The sequence below is a fragment of the Myripristis murdjan genome, chromosome 22 (assembly GCF_902150065.1).
Source record: "Myripristis murdjan chromosome 22, fMyrMur1.1, whole genome shotgun sequence".
Taxonomy (NCBI): Eukaryota; Metazoa; Chordata; class Actinopteri; order Holocentriformes; family Holocentridae; genus Myripristis; species Myripristis murdjan.
Genome location: NC_044001.1, coordinates 23,063,039 through 23,077,722, shown reverse-complemented (window position 1 = coordinate 23,077,722; position 14,684 = coordinate 23,063,039). Strand labels below are relative to the sequence as shown.

Here is a 14,684-nt window from a genome sequence, read left to right as displayed (position 1 = left end):
AAATCCTATAATAAATGGCTTCAAGAGACGCAGCAAAATAATCCAAACCAAAAGGCACATCCATGTCTTTATTGATGAAGTGGCTATTATTATAGAGCTGTTTGTTAGCAAACATGCAATCTGGATGTAGCGCCCTTAAATACAAAGTGGACAAGGCAGTATAAATAATACAATGTGCACTGTATGGCATGTAAAATATATACTGTGTATATTTATATGTATAAAACATGCTTCTTGGTTAAAGGAGAGCACTCCGTACACACACGTTACTCTCCACTTGCTATATAAGCCACATACACACCACAGCGTGCCCAAACTCAGAGTTTGGTTACTTTCAATACAAAAATATCAGGACAAACACTTTGAAAAAAAAAAAAAAACTTCCATTGTATAGTGCTGCTCAGTACTTCCATCTTTTGGGACATGACTGCATACTTTTTGCACTTCTTTTTTTCTGCAGACTTGTTCACTTCCCCACTTGACCCCCGGAATAAGTAAAAAATACATTTGTTTATATTGGGTGCATTGATCAAAGGAGGTGTGCAGGTAACAGCACTTAGTGTGTGAGGCCTGAGGAGGCAAACACATGCAAGTTCACTCGTAGTTATCAATAAAAGGGGGCTTCAGTCAAGTAGATTTGGATAGAATTAACATTTCCGCGTCATACAATGCCTTTGTGTCGTGTCTGGTAAACTCCAGATGTACATTCAAACAACGAAATAACAGAAAAGCATTTATGGTGCACCCCTTGTATTCAGTAAACATTAGCCACAAAACTGACAGTGCGAGTTTGGTAAGGTGAAGTTTGATGGGATTGTGAGGATGGTCCCACATCTGTTCTCATTCAGAGCAGAATTCTGTTACTGTAATATTCATACTGAAACATGATTCAGAGCATGACTCAGAAATCTGAATAAGAGGCACTCAAGGAACTGCGTCCTCAAATCCTGGAAGAATATGACACTCCTTCCCACTTCACTGACTCTCCTGGAAGTCATGGCTCGTTAAGCTAAGTACCTTATTCAAGTTTCTGCGGCTCAAAAAAGACACACACCTGAAAAGTAGTATTGTGGGAAGCAAGAAGCTACAATCAATGTGATAAAAAAGGCAACAAGAGTTTGAATGAGCAGAGTACAGATATCTGGGACCTTGCTCAGGAACCTCAAATGTATTCCTCCAACAGGCTAGAGGATTTTTTTTTTCTTGTGAATGTAGTGTTCCCTAGTTGACTCCTTGAATTGTTCACAATCACCGAATGCATAAAGTCTTTGCTTATTTTGGCCACAAATATCCCTGTCGGTGGTGAGAAACGGTTCTGAGTTTTCCTGTTGGTTCCTTCAGTCGACAGTGTTGAGGTAAGTGCATCCCCTTCTTGCCAGGCATGGAAAGGCTTACAAGAGCTCTCTTCTGTTCTGTGAAAGCTCATCAAGCTACTCCACGGCCTCAGGCAGACATAATTGCTCTGGTCAAGGACCCAAGAGAAGGCTTCAACTAATAAGCTGTACAAGCCAACCAGCTTGCTGAAAAGAACACAGTTGTCGAGGTGAGTTTGATACAGTCAATACCCTCCGAGTCCAGTAGTTACAGTGGCTGAGAAAGAGCTTCAACAAAAGGAAAACAGACTCTCACAGGTTGAGGCAGAACAGAGTGGGTCTGGAGGAGTGAAGTGGAGTTGGTATCAGTGTGTTGATTTGCAAAAGGAACTTTGTATGAGTCTTTGATATAGGAGGAAATCACCCCCCACCACCTTGAGGTTCCCACCATACTGCCAAGCAAGGTTAACTGGAGGAAAGGGAGAGAAACAAACAAAAGGTTAGCTTCTCCAAACTCCAAACAAAGTTTGGAAAAAGAAGACCATGTCGATTATCATATGGATCATGAGTCATCTCAAATAATTGGTCACACCAGTGAAAATGATGTGAAACAACTCAGACATAATTACTCCTCTGACAAGAATGTGTAAACACGTATCATTAAAAGAGGAGCACACACATTCATAAAACAGATTTCCCTTTTATACTAGATTGGTCATGTTAAAGGAATGCATATTTAACACCAATCAATTTCATTTTATTGCACAGACACTGATAATCTAGTAACAATATTGAGGATATTTTGCATTTGTGCAAAAGACTGCATTACGAAAGAGTCACATCCTGCTAAAGTGTAAAGTGAAAATGATCCACATATCAGTTTCCAGCACCCAGTGGTTATGTGATCGCAGCTGCTGCTGGGTGAGTAGCCACGCTTTTCATTCAAGGGAACCCACACCAGAACATGCACTGGGTCTAACATGCGGTATGCAGTTACTGCCTGCGTGTTATGGACACCTCGCTGCTCTGCCACCACAAGCTGCCACCGGGACTGTGTCCAATGATGTAGTGCAAAAAGCCAATCCAATTTTTTGGTTGTAAACAAACATACACACATTGAGGAATTCAGTCGTTTCACAGGGAAACATCTGGGCAAAGTAAGCACAAGATCCTAGAAGAGGCGTCATTTGTGCCAGTGTCCACTGTTGGAGTCTTCTTGCCTCATCTTGCTGCCATGTGACCTACGAGGGCTGAGGTCAGAGGAAGCAAATCACAACAAGCCAGATTTGAGAAAATATCTCAGAACAGTGAGACTCTGGGATAGGTTACATTTGAATTTACTGGGCTGTTTACAAGATGGCTTGAGAGAACTGTCATCCTCAAAAGATTTACAGACAAAGAAATGAGACATGATGGAGGACTGACTGGATTTTTTTTTTTCCTGAGGGTATGGGGGGACCATGTCATAGGTCTCAGGCTGGTGGCTAACAGAGAATCATAAAACTCTGAGATTGTATCTGAGACTGTACCTTCAAGGTTTCACTCTAATGGAAAAAAATTAACTGCAATCAAGTTGTTGCTGTGTAAACCAACCAAGCTTTCATGGAAAGTAGCTGTTCCCCTGCTACCAAATTCATTGCACTGCACCGCACAGCACACCGCACACAATTTTACCCTGTGCGCTCATCAGAAATGAATAGAGGAACAATCATCATCGATATCATCCAATGCCCAGTGCCAGTCCTGAAGACCAAAGTCCAGCAATCTGAAAAGGAAGATTACCTTTGATGTCCATGTAAAAACGACACTGATACAGTAAATTGAGTGTGAACATGTCACCTGAAGGATTTAGTGAACATGCAGATATATTAATGAAGCTCCATGGTGTCATATGACATCAGTTCCTGAGAAGCAAGGCAGCACTCACCCAAGGAAAAAACTGAGATGCTCAACTTCTGTGGGCGTGTCATGATTTAATAAATATACATACAGAGCAAAACCCCACAGTTCCTAACATTCAAAATCCCCCTGGCAAAAGTTGTGGTGGATTATGCATTATTCTCCCCCACAGGCATGGATCTCGTGCATAATTACAGCAATCTTCTGGTTTGACAGTAGTTCCATAATGCAAAGTGTAGCAATAATACTGCTTTTGCTAGTAATGCTGGGTGCACCGCAGATGGGCAAATCGTTAGGTTTGACAGATACTGATTTGTGAGGTTGACAATATTTTTGGATTGAGGCTCATACCTGTCAACTTCTTTAAAAACAACAATTTTCATGCAAAAAAAAATAATAATAATAATAATATACGATAAAATTAAAGTATTTCGTGTTTCCCATATAATTTTTATCTTGGCAGAGTGGAATGGCCTCTGAAATTGATTTTAAACCATGGGGCATTAAGTTTCCACTGAAACCAGGATAATTATGTATTCATACATATTCATGAATTCTGGTCTGGCATTTGATCAAATGTCGCATTACAATCAGTTCAGTGTAAGGGCTGCCCATAGACATCCACTGCAGTCTATCAATTATACAATAAATATGCCATCACTCAGCCTGTATGCTCAGAGGTCATTGACTCAGGTGTATTAGAACCCTAAACCTCACTGGAAACTTTATATGTGAGCTCAACTTTGATAAGAAACATCTCATGAGCACCCATTAATCAAAAAAATACAGCCTGATTTTTCTTTGAAGTCTGACTTTGACCTTCCATGTCTTGGCCAGTGTCCTACCTGCTCTTGCTGGGGGGAAGCTGTCGACTGGGCCTCCTCATGGACTGGCTGGGCTGGACCTTCATGGAGGCACGTGGCGAGGAGCGGGCAAAGTGCTCTGGTGCTGGAGGCTTCTTGGGAATCTTCTTGACCAATCGGCTCACCCACTTCTGCTGCTCCTCCTGGGACACGGCCAGCAGCAGCAGGTTCTTGGCCGTGGAGACGTCATAGTTGACTTGGAGAGAAGTGGTGCTTTGAGTTACCATCTGTTTCAAACATAGACCTATAACACCAACAAGTGATGAGGTGAAGCTTGGTGTCTTACCTCGGCAGGGGGCGATCACCTCCTCTTTCTTGTCCATGTGGTCCTTGTGGCACTTGATGTGGCAGCGCCGGCACTCCAGGGCGGGCGGCGGCTTGAACATGTTCCACAGCGGCTTGGTGCAGGCCTCACAGTTGGTAGGGAAGTGGTAGATGGTGGGGATAAACTCGTGGCCCTTGTGGCAGATGTAGCTGGACTTTTCTCCGATGGGCAGCGGCTCGACAGGGAACTCAGGCTCCTTCTTGCTCTCGCCCTCGTTGGCATAAAGAATCTATGGTGTGATTAAATTAGGAGGGGGTTAGGGGTGTTCCTGTCATGTCTGGTTTCAGAAACTTATACATTTGTTGTGAAGATTTTTGTAATAAAGTCGAGGTTACATGGCAATTGCTATGTTTCTATCTAAATGTCAACAGTAAAAAGGTTAGAAGAAATTTCATCCAAACTTCCCCATTTCCTTTCATCTTTTCTAATTTGATACATCATAACATACATAACACAATATAATTGAGCTCAATGATTCAACATCAAAGCTGTACAGAGAGTTACCTGGAATATCCTGGGAATATCTTTAGCGTCGGCTCGGTACACATCGGTTTGAGTGACAGGCCTTACATGGAAGAGTTTGCTGCAATGAAAGAAACAGGCTTGTCATATGCACATATCATGTGAACAGAACTAACAAGAACCATATCTATTATGTTGTTCTCCTGGAAGCGCTGTATTCATGCACTGTACTCACTCGATATCCAACACCATGTAGGGAATGGATTGCTCTTTGTCCTGTTCGCTGTTGTAGAACAGAATCTTCTTGCTGCTCACCACAACGTACTGTGACGATGACAGAAAACAGAACATGAGGAGAAGTGTTTTTAATGGAGACATGGGGGTGTAAAGCATGGAAATTAAATGGTTTCATTTCTTTACCTTTTTTTCCCAGCCAAACTTCTTGGTGTTGTTTCTTACAGGAAGAGACAGCCATCCCTCGAGCCTTGTTTCTGACACAGTCAGATAAAGAGGAGGAGATGTATGCAAGATTCATTCATGTAAGATTCACATATAATGATATCTGGGTAATCTGTCAGCAGAATACAATATACATTCAATTTGACTTGCAAATACAAGTGAAAAGGCAGTTCATTCTATTATCATTTACTGAAGTGAAAAGCTGTTTAATTTTCAGATCACTGACTTGAGTGACTTCAGTATATTTTCAAATTGTGTGATACTGATAATAGCTCCAATACCAGGTCTAAAATCCATACTTTTAATTATGCAATAGAGTACATCTTCTGGGCAACATTTTCGTCGCAACAATTCCAATAAAGAAATGAAAAACTTGACTTCTCACTCTGAACATTTTGACACCTCTCATTTCAACATTTTGATTGTAAATAAAAAGTAGATTAACTGTCATCTGTTGCCAGTGATCATCAAGCAAGCAGCCATGTTCGTCACCAATAACTATGACACTGTCTACAACTTTCTGAAAAACATTTATGTCAGGGTACAAAGATGGGTTTAATCTGCAAATGAGAGTGAGCATAAGAATTTAGGGGGTTTATATTCCTGGGGATTAATAAATATGTTTTTCAGATACCCAGCTCTTATTTCCATAAAACTTAACCACAGTTGGGCCATTACCTGTGTAGGCATCATCTGCATCAAACTCCGGTCCACTGCTGACGCTGGCAGAGTCCATGGATTGAACGCTGAGAGACTGCAGGAGGTTCCTCAGCTGCTCAATGTCGCTGTCCTTACTGTCCAGAGCCATCTGCAGCTCAATACGCATCTGGCTCTCATCCTCTATTTGCTACAAAACAAATTAACAGGAGAATATCTAGATTTTGCTAAACTAGGTTATCTGTCTCTCAACATGTTTTTAAAAAAGACAAATGTATGCTTGGAAAGCAATTACATTCAAAAAAATTACTGGAAGGACTTGTCTTTTTATATATTTGGTCTCATTCATCAGGTATTTGGAAAAACAAGTATATTTAGGTGTTTGATGAATATGATTCCTGCCTTCAAGGAGCTGATCTATGGTGTGGTATGCAAACTTTAAGTGGTGTTAAGTGGTTATGGACCTCCTCATGCTATTAATCACTCTTTAGTCCTAGGTGCTAATGACAAAGTGGATGTTGGTAGTGACATAGTGGCTCTCTATTGTTAGATGCAGTAAAACTCCTTATCTAGCCACACCATATGTACATATAAAAAGTCAACTTCACTCATTATTGAGCACTTCCTGTTGTTGTAGGTCCAGGATGTTCTCAAGTTTTACCAAGTTGTATTAGAGACGTTTCAACAGTTTAAATGACAGTTTGAATAAAAAAATTCACAATTTCAAAACCTGAAAATGAAAACTGTAGACTTATCAGATTATATTCCTGACTGGTCTGATTCCCTTAGAAAAAAATGTAGCACAAAATTGTAATAGCTACTAATGCTGAATTTAAGATTTAAATCACTACATTTAACAGGACTGAAAACAACCTAATGCCTTGAGATTAGATAATATATTTATCCCATTTTTAGACTTTATCAGGCAAGACAGATGGACAGATTAAATGCAAGCTGATTTTTTTAGTAGCTGACCACATATCCAAAATAAGAGGAATCTGTGCCCTTGTGTCACCTCACTGTGAACAAGGTAAACCGAATTTTAGTTGTGTGATGGACAGTGGAGGGCGGGGCTGTGATACTGACTGCCTGCATGTCGTTGATCTCGCGCTGGTACTTGATGATGGTGCTGTTTAGCTTCTCCTTCTCCGACCTCAGCTCCAGCTGCAGCTTCCTGTTCTCTTTCTCCTTTCGCCGCATGTCTGCGTCGTTGCCACGGCGACTGCCTACACCACGCACTTCCTTCCTGTTCATGATCTCCGCCAGTTTATTGACGGCCTGTGGACGGACACAAGTGTTAAGTCAGCACAAGGAAAGTCAGGCCTCAGCTCTTTTTAGGACTCTCTAGTTGTAAGCAGCTTCTTAAGCAACCATTAGATTTTAAAGTGCTCTATTTTTCCTAGAAAATCTTGAGGTTCTGACTACAGCTGCTTCCAAAAGATCTAACAGATGCAAATGGTTTTATCTGCTTCTTAAACACTGCAAAAGGTTTTATCTACTTATTGGCTGATTACTGCCTGTGGACATTCCCCTTTGACTAATTTATCTGCTGTCTGATGTATTCTACACCTTTCAATTTTGCACTCAAAGGTCATTTATCATTACAAGTTTGAAATGAAAGCTTTCTGTCTTCCAACCTGACTGTAAAGGCAAAAACAAGCACTATGTGGTGAGCTTTTTGAGATGTTACTTCATCATCTAAAGTCATCTAAAGTTGGAAAACACACACCTGGGTTTTTAGCGTCCTCTCCGACTGCAGCTGCTTCTCAAAGGTCTGCTTCATCTGGCTAATCTGCTGCTCCCAATCCTTGGACCTCTCTATTTCTGAAACCACAAAACAAAAAATGCAATGACAAATGCCCACAATGACGAGATCTTGCATGAGATTCTTAGTTTTTAGAGACAAAGGTGACGGCGTTACCTTCTAAGATCTCCTTCAGTTTGTTGTTCAGCTCCTCCTTCTCATTGGCTAGATTGGCAACATCGCTGGTCAGGGTGCGATTGGCTTCCTCCAGCTGAATATGACAAGAAATATTGTCACATTTACTAATATATGATCAGTGATATGGGCAGGATTTAAAGGTCCACTGCAGACTGACACTCTCATTATTTCCACATAATATTTACCTCTTTTATATCTGACAGGATACACTTCCTTTCCACTGTTCCCCATCCACAAACATCCTGACAATCCAGGTTTGAAAAGTATGTTGGTATCTAAGCTGCCTGCTGCCTGTTTGATTTGTGTTTCCAACTGCACATGTGGTCATCATTTTCTGTCACCAGTGATGAAACAAGGACTCACATTAATCTAATTTGATGAACAGCTGTGGCGCTCATCACCTTGTCAGAACCAGCTACAGTATGGACATTTGTCATTTACCCAGCCGTCATTCAAACAGCTGGGGATGAGGTTTGGGGCGAGGACACAAGGTGGAGGTTGATGTGACTCACTGAGCTGATGGTGATGTCCTTCTCGGCCAGCTCCTGGCGGTGGCGGGCCATCATCTCCTTCAGCTCCAGCTCCTTCATGATTTTCTCCTTCTCCAGGTCTGAATATTGCTCCTCAGCTATAGAGCGTGCCAGCTGCTCTGAGTCTGCCTTGGTCAGTGTGATCTCCAGCTGGGCCGCAAGGGAGTCCCTGGGAAAAAAAAAAAAAAAAAAAAAAAGTCAGGAAATGAGAAAAAGAGTAAAAATTCTCCATTTGGAGATTATGTCATCTTTGTTTTCTTCACTTTTACAAGTTGATAAGTTCCACTGAGCCATTCAAAAATTTTAACCACCTCTCTTCCTGTAGCTCCTGTAGAGACTGCTGTATGTCTTTGTAAAGCTTGTTCCTCTCTTCACACTCTTCCTTCAGCTCACGGACTTGAGTCTTATACAGTGTCTGAAAAACACAGCAAACAGGTCAAATACACCTTGCACAGGTAATAGATTTATATGCAACATGATACAGCCCCTATGTAAATCCACTTTGCTCTTTGCCTACCGTACAGTTACACAGGAAATACAAAGGACTAAGTAAGGAAGTTTAATGAAAGCAAAAGATACACAAGAGGAAGACTAACATCAGAGACTGCTAGATGATAAAATTAATCCAAATCTAAACCAAAATGCTTTCCCTATGGAATAGCTTCTATGCTCCTAAGTGCAATAAAATAACAGTAACAAACCAAAAATATACTGCAAGGGGAAACATGCATTTCAGCTGCCATTAAGGCCTAATCAGCAAAACAGACAGAGCACAAGACCCTGTATGGAGAACATTATAATTAAAATAGAAAGTAGAGGCATGAATGTCCACTTAACAGTTCAGTACACACATCACCAATTGAGGCCAAAAGCAGAGATATGCTGCAGGACCATTACAGTCCATGCACTCTGTAAAATCGTAAAACCATAATGTAATAAGCACAGACATCAACATATCCAATTATAGGGCAGAAAATAGACTCACAGAGAAATACTGTTCAGCTTCTAACTGGTCTTGGAGTTCCTTCATTTGCCCGTCTGAGTCTTGCCTTTCTCTGCAGACAAACATAAACAATTACTTTCCTCTGATGTTTATCTTTCCAAGTATACACGTTCCTCACCCCTTTCATGTCAAAATAAAATACAAAAGAAATGGTAAAATTCCTCAATAAAAAAATTGTTATGTTGTTAATGTGAAATAATTCAAATTAAACCAGCTGAACATTTCACAGACAGAGCTGCAAAGCAGGAGCAAAAAAGAGAGGGGAAAAAAGGAATCACTTCCTTGCATGATCCAAGCCTAGTCTACATGTACAAGGGGTACTGGCACAGAGCAACAGAAATACTGACTTGCGCAGCTCCTGGTTCTGTTTCTCCAGGCTCCGTTTAATGTCCAGCAGGTGATTGGTTTCCTGCTTGAGTTGTTTCTCGGAGGTTCGCAGGGCATTGAGCTGCTGGTTCTGGGCCTTCAGGTCGTTCTGAGTCAGGTTACGCTTCTGGGTCTCCTGCTCAATCTTCAGCGTCAAGTTTTTCACCTAAAGACAGAAAAACAGACAAAATAAATGAAGATGTTTCAAGTATGTTTAGTTGTGCACAGTATTCCAAATATTGGTTCATTGAGCTTCTTCTCAGATGGGCCATTTATACACATCTTTAATTACCTGCTGAAAGATGCACCTGAACCATCTGTACAATCTGGATTCTTGGCTTCACAACGCGATTTCTTCAGAACTTTCTATGACTTGCTCATCAATATGCAGAAACCAAATATTTGACCTTTTGTGAATGAATCACTATTGCAGTGCCATCTGCCATCTGAACAAGTTAAAAAAATAAATGTCTTTCTTGATAGCAACGTACCTTACAGTAAGAAGACCTGTTGTCACCAATAACTCTGAACAAGCTCAGTTTTGTGCAGTATCATGGGCAAACAACAAAATCTGATGGTAAATGGGATAACTAACATGTACAAGATGTTTGTGTATGTCAGTGTGAGAGCTATGGAAAATTGCTTTAAAAAAGTATAATCTTTTAAATCACTTTTTGGCTCTGTTCTTAATTCATGTCAGTTATGGACTCATGTCAGATTTATTTGCCAATTTTGGTGATATTTACATGGAAATTATAGTCTATTTCAATTGACTCTGACACACTATGACTTGACTATGACACACACACACACACACACACACCTCCTCTGTGAGGTGGTCCTTGTGCTGGCGGAGCTCGTCCAGTTTCTGCAGGGCCTGTTTGTAGTCACAGTCCTGCATGCTGCTGTGCTTCTCCAGCTCCAGTATTCGGTTCTCCAGCCGCAGTTTTGCTGCCCGCTCCTCTGCCAGCTTCTGCTCCAGCTCTGGAGGGGTGTGAAGGAAATGAGAATAGACACTGTTACTTTATTCAAACTGACTCTTTTACATGATACCTAATGGGGAGCGGCAGTAAAGTAGATGGAAAGCAGATGTATTGGAAAAAAGCACTGTGTCTCACTTCTTCTCAGGCAGAGTAGAGTGCTGTGTCAAGCTGAGGAGAGGTTCAATGATCTAAACGAGGTCACATGAAGCCAACTTCCTTTTCATTGTCAGCTCAAAATGTAGTTAAAACAGCGCGGATTGGAATAAATTGGAGCACAGTGCTGATGGATGTCCATGACTACCTTACCCTTCATAGACTCTGACTTGGCCCCATCAATGGTTTCTGTGATCTTGCTCTTGTCAGCGAGCCGTGCTCTGGTGGCTTTATGAGAGGCCTCCTCCTGCTCCAGGCCCTGCTGCAGCATCTTTAGCTTATAGGTCAGATCAATCTCTTTGTTGCTCTTCTCCTGTGCAGAGAAAAGAAGGACAAATGGTCAGGGAGTGGGGGGCTATTTGGTATTTTGATATGGATGAGGGTGACTCAAAGATTTCAACATTTGTTTTTTGTCAAACAGCTTAATTCAGACCTAAAGGAGAAATTTTCCAAGGAAATATAAATGTTATAGACAGTAAATCCTGAAAAGCCAAGATCTGGTGACCAATGGTAAAAGAACCAACAGCTGCCTGTAGCCTGGCCTTATAATTTACCTTTCCTTTTACAATTTTACAATTTACTTTTATAATTTACCTTCTCCAAATCAGTGAGTTTCTCGTGGAGCTGTCTCTTCTCAGTCTCAGCTTTGGACAGAGCCTGTCTCGCCTGTCGTACCTCCGCCTCCAGGCCGGAGATACGTCCTAAAAATCAAGAGAAAGGGTTGAGAGACAAATGCACAGAGGTACAGTTAGCAAGGAAACATGTTTCAAGAAAACTTACCAAGAAGCTGTGCACTCAACATACTAATAATTGTTCCACTTTCACTTTTTTCATTGAAGTAGATATGTAATGACATCTGATACAATCAGTTGCCTCTCAACATCTCAGCTCAGGAATGGTTTCTGATTTCTTTTCTTGATGGATGTGAGCCTTTATACAAACTGATCAGTGTCTCAAAGGCCAGCAAGACGGGGGTTGTAGAGGGCAGTTCCCAGGTGTGAGTGTGTACAACCAGGCATACACAGCAAACATTCCACAGTGACATTTCCAGCCCCTTATTTATCCAGGAAAAGTCAACTGAGAACCTGCCTTGCTTCACAGTCACACAGCTAAACACTTGGAGCTACCAAATACAACTACAGTATACTGTTGCCTACTGATGACCTGTTTTCATGTGTTTACATCTAAGCACTTACCCTAGATATTAAGAATCCTTTCTCTTATCATGGAGTACATCAGTCCAGGCAGAGTCCAGGTAAAAGCCATTATCTCTTTTTTATTCCCCTTATTAAATTTGTAATTATCACAAAGGGAGTTGATATCAGTCAGTCTATCAGACAAATTGTAATCAAATCATCAAAACACCATTTCATAGTGAAGTGCTTTTCATAACTACATAATATTCAGCCTACAATGATGCAGCCATAATCATGTTCAAAAGTTTCACCATGGCTGCCTTGTTTTTTCCCCTTGTTGCACATGTACAGTTTCATTTTTAGTTGTCAGGCCTTCACTTCATTTTGTTCACTTCATTTTGTTTGCTTTGTTTACTGCTTTTTTCTTTTGTGTGTGAAAAACAGATTACTAATTATAGGGTTTTATACAATTTCAGTTTTAAAAACTCTGTACATTTTCATATGTTAGCGTGTTTCCCTACTCGATTTGTAGTTGTAGTTGTAAGTATATTAGGACAATGTAGGAATATTTTTCCAAACTGTTTTGTGCAATTCCAAATTTAACATAAGACATAGAAACGACCAAGTTCTTTTTCTGCACATTTCTAGACTGAAGAATGATGTAATAATTTTAAAAAATCGCAAAGGAAAATTGTTAAATGTAAGTGGCTTTCCTCCAGTGTGTCACCCACCCATTAAGTCACTGATGGTCTCGGAGCCCTGGCTGTGCTCCCTCCTCTCGGCCTCCAGCGCGGCCTGCAGACTGATGCACTCCTTCTCCAGGCTCAGCTTGCTGCGCTCCAGCAGGCAGCATTTGTCCTGCAGTTCTCGCCCATTGGCCTCCAGCTGTTGCAGCTGCTTACTGCTCTCCGTCTGCGCTTTACGAAGCCTTGCCGCTGCCTCCGACTCAGCCCGCAGCAGCGTGTTGGCTTCTTCCAGCTGACAAAAAAACATGAGAAGGCTTCAGACAGTTCTTGCATAACTAAGGACCTTGACAACCCATGTTCCTAAGTGCAACAGAGTGACTTGAACACATCACACTATGCTGTTGTCAAGCTGATCAATTTGTTAGTCTCAGATGGCACCAGTATTTCCATAATCCATTTCTCCGCTATAAACTTGATAACAAGAGCTAAGCAGTTCCATATATTTGGAATTATGTGTTATCATGTGGGATTAACTGAGTATGATTACTGAGTTTAAATATTTTGGCAAATAAAGATCTAATGATGTCAGGTCAAATTTATGTGATATGGAAAATCTTAGGTAAGAATCCAACATGATTTCTATTAGAGCTTTTCCAAATCAGCTGAGGAAAACCAGGGAAAAACAGAAACACAGCAGAGTTGGGGTTGCTCAAAGTCTTTTGTTTGAAGATCAGTTATCAGTTTGACTTTGTTTATTCGTTACTGCCCAACCCATTTTTTAAAGTTATAATGGCTTAATGCATTATGCAGTAGCACTAGTGTCGGCAAACAGTGAAATATCTTAAGATTACAGTCAAGATTACAGTTACATTCCAAGAGAAAATCTCTTAAATCTGGAAAAAATTACTCAATAAATAAATAAATAAATACATAAATAAATAAAATCAAATCACAACTTCTAAATGCTGCTATTTTGCAAGTAAAAAAAAAAAAAAAATCTATTTGACAGGCTAACAATATTCATCACGTTCACATGGTGTCAAATTTTCAAATGGCAGGGATCTCATTTGTAATGACAGAGTCTCTGACCTGTCTCTGCAAATGAATGTTCTTCTCGTTGGAAATATGCGAGTTCTGGTTTCTTCTCTTCAGGTCGTCGAGTTGGTCTCGTAGGCCGTTGACTGCACAACACAGAAGGGCACAGAAGAAGAGAAGGGTCTGTTAATTTAGTCAAGCCTCAGAGGGAATTTCCTTCCAATTTGAAGACCGAGGAACATTTACAGCACAAATGTTTTCTTATGGTCTCTAGAACAAAAAAACTCACAAAGGAATACTTCCCAAACCTCCCACAGGTAAGCAGAAGAAAATAAATCTAGACATATGGCGATGCACACTGTTAACGGTGTAGTTTAAAAAAAAAAATAATCATAAAATATAATAACCAACTGGTATGTGGCAGCAGGAGAAGGGTTAAGTTAAGCTTCTGTTTTGTTCGCACACAGCTGTATTTAGTCGTAAAAATATGGTATTTTTCGTCTATCCTCATTGTTAAATCACTGTTTAGTATTCAAGAAGCATCAGCAACACAAATTTGAGACAATATATATAAGTGTAGTGTAAATTACATAACAGACTAATAGTACAAGACAATGACAATGCATTGACCCATAAAAAAAAAAAAAAAAGAGTAGGCCTGTGAGGTTATGCCTCTAGTAAGCAGGCTGGTGCACTGCTTGAAAACCTACTAAGATGGGAATTGTTAGTTGAATATGCTCTACTGTTACTGTTTTCAGCCAGTAGGTGGCAGTAATGGCTACTCTATTAGAGGCTGTTGACTCACATCAAAACTCTTCCAGTCCCAATTAAAAGCCAGACAAGAAGGCTTTGGTGAGCAAGCAATTATTCAG

The 14,684-nt window shown here is 40.6% G+C and overlaps 1 protein-coding gene across 3 annotated transcripts in view; it reads right to left on the bottom strand.

The window, feature by feature from the left end:
- Positions 1–54: 54 nt before the first annotated feature.
- Positions 55–14,684, bottom strand: part of rock2a (rho-associated, coiled-coil containing protein kinase 2a) — a 33,152-nt gene continuing 18,522 nt past the window's right edge. Inside the window, exons 14-33 of one of the 3 annotated variants that reach the window (XM_030044225.1) lie at positions 13,867–13,958; positions 12,823–13,069; positions 11,550–11,656; positions 11,109–11,268; positions 10,643–10,803; positions 9,801–9,985; positions 9,436–9,505; positions 8,762–8,865; positions 8,433–8,619; positions 7,900–7,993; positions 7,708–7,802; positions 7,065–7,256; positions 6,000–6,168; positions 5,283–5,353; positions 5,098–5,186; positions 4,905–4,983; positions 4,362–4,629; positions 4,058–4,271; positions 2,425–2,563; positions 55–1,782 (exon numbers count right to left, since the gene is read on the bottom strand). In XM_030044225.1, coding sequence (XP_029900085.1) covers positions 2,497–2,563; positions 4,058–4,271; positions 4,362–4,629; positions 4,905–4,983; positions 5,098–5,186; positions 5,283–5,353; positions 6,000–6,168; positions 7,065–7,256; positions 7,708–7,802; positions 7,900–7,993; positions 8,433–8,619; positions 8,762–8,865; positions 9,436–9,505; positions 9,801–9,985; positions 10,643–10,803; positions 11,109–11,268; positions 11,550–11,656; positions 12,823–13,069; positions 13,867–13,958 — 2,651 coding nt within the window. In that variant the 3' untranslated portion in view covers positions 55–1,782; positions 2,425–2,496. The remainder of the gene's footprint in view (positions 1,783–2,424; positions 2,564–4,057; positions 4,272–4,361; positions 4,630–4,904; positions 4,984–5,097; positions 5,187–5,282; positions 5,354–5,999; positions 6,169–7,064; positions 7,257–7,707; positions 7,803–7,899; positions 7,994–8,432; positions 8,620–8,761; positions 8,866–9,435; positions 9,506–9,800; positions 9,986–10,642; positions 10,804–11,108; positions 11,269–11,549; positions 11,657–12,822; positions 13,070–13,866; positions 13,959–14,684) is intronic. The other 2 variants (XM_030044224.1, XM_030044226.1) reach the window with 2 other exon arrangements.